We start from the raw sequence: 2,320 nt of genomic DNA on the forward strand, positions 1-2,320 counted from the left end.
TGCTACAGAACGTCAACCACTCGACCGGCCCATACTAAAAACAGTTTATCCGTGTAACACATGTCCTCTCAAAAATGTCCACCCGGTATCCCACCCTGGGGAATAAGTTTAAACACACTCCGATAATATATTACAACATTCCTACAACGGGAAAATAACCATCAAATCTTTTAAAATATATGCGTTAATATCATAACTATTTTTTAGATATATCAACTAAACTTATTGATAATATTTTTAATTATACTTGCGGTAGAAAAATACGAAACTGTGCGCGCGAAAAGCTAGTTTTACACAACTGCCGCTGCATTCTAATTTATGTTAGGGACAAGGGAAGTAACTCGTACTGACATGCATCCACAAATTATATTGGAATGCAACACGCATGCGCAGCCAGTTTTTTTTACAGAAAAAAAAATCGAAGCGCATGTTGATCTCCATCTATGTGTATAATTGGGTTCTAATTATTTTGTTTCATCTTATGTAACAGAAACCTTTGTAAAAGTGTGTACAATAAGTAAAAAACCCATGGTATAATCAGGTATTATATATTTATATATGGGTTAAATCTTGACTTCTGATAACATGTTATCCGTGCTTTGTAATGAATGGATTTTGTTTCGCACTTACAGGTCATGGCTGAGGCCGGCAAACCAGACAGTTCAGCAAAAACGAAACAAGAGCAAAACATGGAGGCTACCGATACTGACGAAACACTATTACAAGACGCTCTGATACTCCAAAACCAACTTGACTCCAGTATGAAATTGAGAGGCAAAGGCATGCTGCCTCTTTTTAAACGTAAGACCATCTTAGGTGTTGTTGTTGTTTTCGTTTTCTTTCTGAAATGAAACATATACGCTGTTAACATTACATATCGTTAAGTATAGCATAGTTTGGTGTCCATGTCATATACATGTATATACATATATACATGTACATGTATGTATCATGAATGAGACTATATTTATTCGTTGTTTTTGTGTGTGTGTGTGAAATTTACTTGCACAAGCGTAGATATGTGGTTTTATTGACTGAGACATGTAAAGCAGCATTAACGTGTCGTTTTCCTCTGTATATATCTCCTGATAATTTTATAGGTATGTGTTCGCGCGCCAGGTATCTCTCGGATACATGTTTACCTTAGTTTTACTTATTTAATCTTTCATACTTACCTTAATAATATACTTGTATTCATTGCAGTTCAGGCGATATGTATCAAACTTGTGAAACTTTCGCTTTATCTGGTAGACCCCCATCCCTACAAAAAATAACAATTAACACACATATATCAACTTTTCTATATATCTGCATTCTTATCATGTATAATACATTTTGTATACTGTTTTGAATTTAAATGTGTTTCAGCTTACTTCGGAGGATAACAATATCAGGTTAAATACATGTTGATAAGGAAGTAAAGACCTTACACAATGCCTGTCATAGGTCGTGACAAAGCGGTGAAGATTTCTGCCGTTTTCGCGCATTCCCGTCACGTAGACTCAAATATTTTGTTCTTGAACATATATATAGGAGTGCTGTGAATACAAAGTTAACAAATGTTCATCGTGCGAAAAGAAATTGCATATGTGGAAACGTATAGCTATTAACGAATATATCATTTTCCAAAAGACGTCATCCGGCTTTACTTTCAATTGTTATAATGAGGTATATGTTGTATGTATAGATCCCTCTCCAGCGGATGAAGGCGATGAAGAGGAAATCACACGAAGATGTAACGCCCACCAAGAACGGGAAAAAACAAAAGAGCGGCAAGTAGTACCTCTCTGTGTAAAGATCGAAGTACTCCCGAGTGTCATATTTCAATGAACACTTACGTAACTTAATAATAAATCATTTGATTTGAACCTTTTTGGTTAACAATAAATATTCAACATTACTTTCATGTTGTTCGTTATCTTTCATCTATAATTCGTCTCGTTAAATTTTCGTTGGAGTGGTTTTCAATTAATTTTAAAGAGCTATGGCGGAAAACTGCCCTTATTTCCCTAAGTCGCCATTTATGAAAACGGGAAAAAGTATTAATACATAAATAATTACTGATAGCGAAAATGAATATGATTTTTGAACTGCTGAGATAATATATATTGTTGATATGATACTACAAATATAGCCACATACACGATATCTATGAAAGTGATAGGGTTTCCCAGACTTAATTTTTTTTTTACTTTCAACACTTTCCCATCCGAGGACCAACTTTTTAATAACGTTTTTGATTCTGTGATGTTATATGCAAAAACAAATCGTGTGCCGGAAAATTGGTCCTCCTTTGGGAAAGTGCTCAAAATAATGAAAA

General features: G+C 34.5%; 1 protein-coding gene across 1 annotated transcript; it reads left to right on the forward strand.

Annotated features, from left to right (window-relative positions):
• The first annotated feature begins 581 nt into the window (after window positions 1-581).
• Window positions 582-1,890, forward strand: LOC110444960. Its single transcript, XM_021489321.1, has 2 exons — window positions 582-801; window positions 1,688-1,890. The coding sequence occupies exons 1-2, from the start codon at window positions 609-611 to the stop codon at window positions 1,828-1,830; spliced, it is 336 nt and encodes a 111-aa protein (XP_021344996.1). The 5' UTR covers window positions 582-608; the 3' UTR covers window positions 1,831-1,890.
• Window positions 1,891-2,320: the final 430 nt, after the last annotated feature.

Source organism: Mizuhopecten yessoensis, unplaced genomic scaffold (assembly GCF_002113885.1).
Source record: "Mizuhopecten yessoensis strain PY_sf001 unplaced genomic scaffold, ASM211388v2 hete_36073126, whole genome shotgun sequence".
Taxonomy (NCBI): Eukaryota; Metazoa; Mollusca; class Bivalvia; order Pectinida; family Pectinidae; genus Mizuhopecten; species Mizuhopecten yessoensis.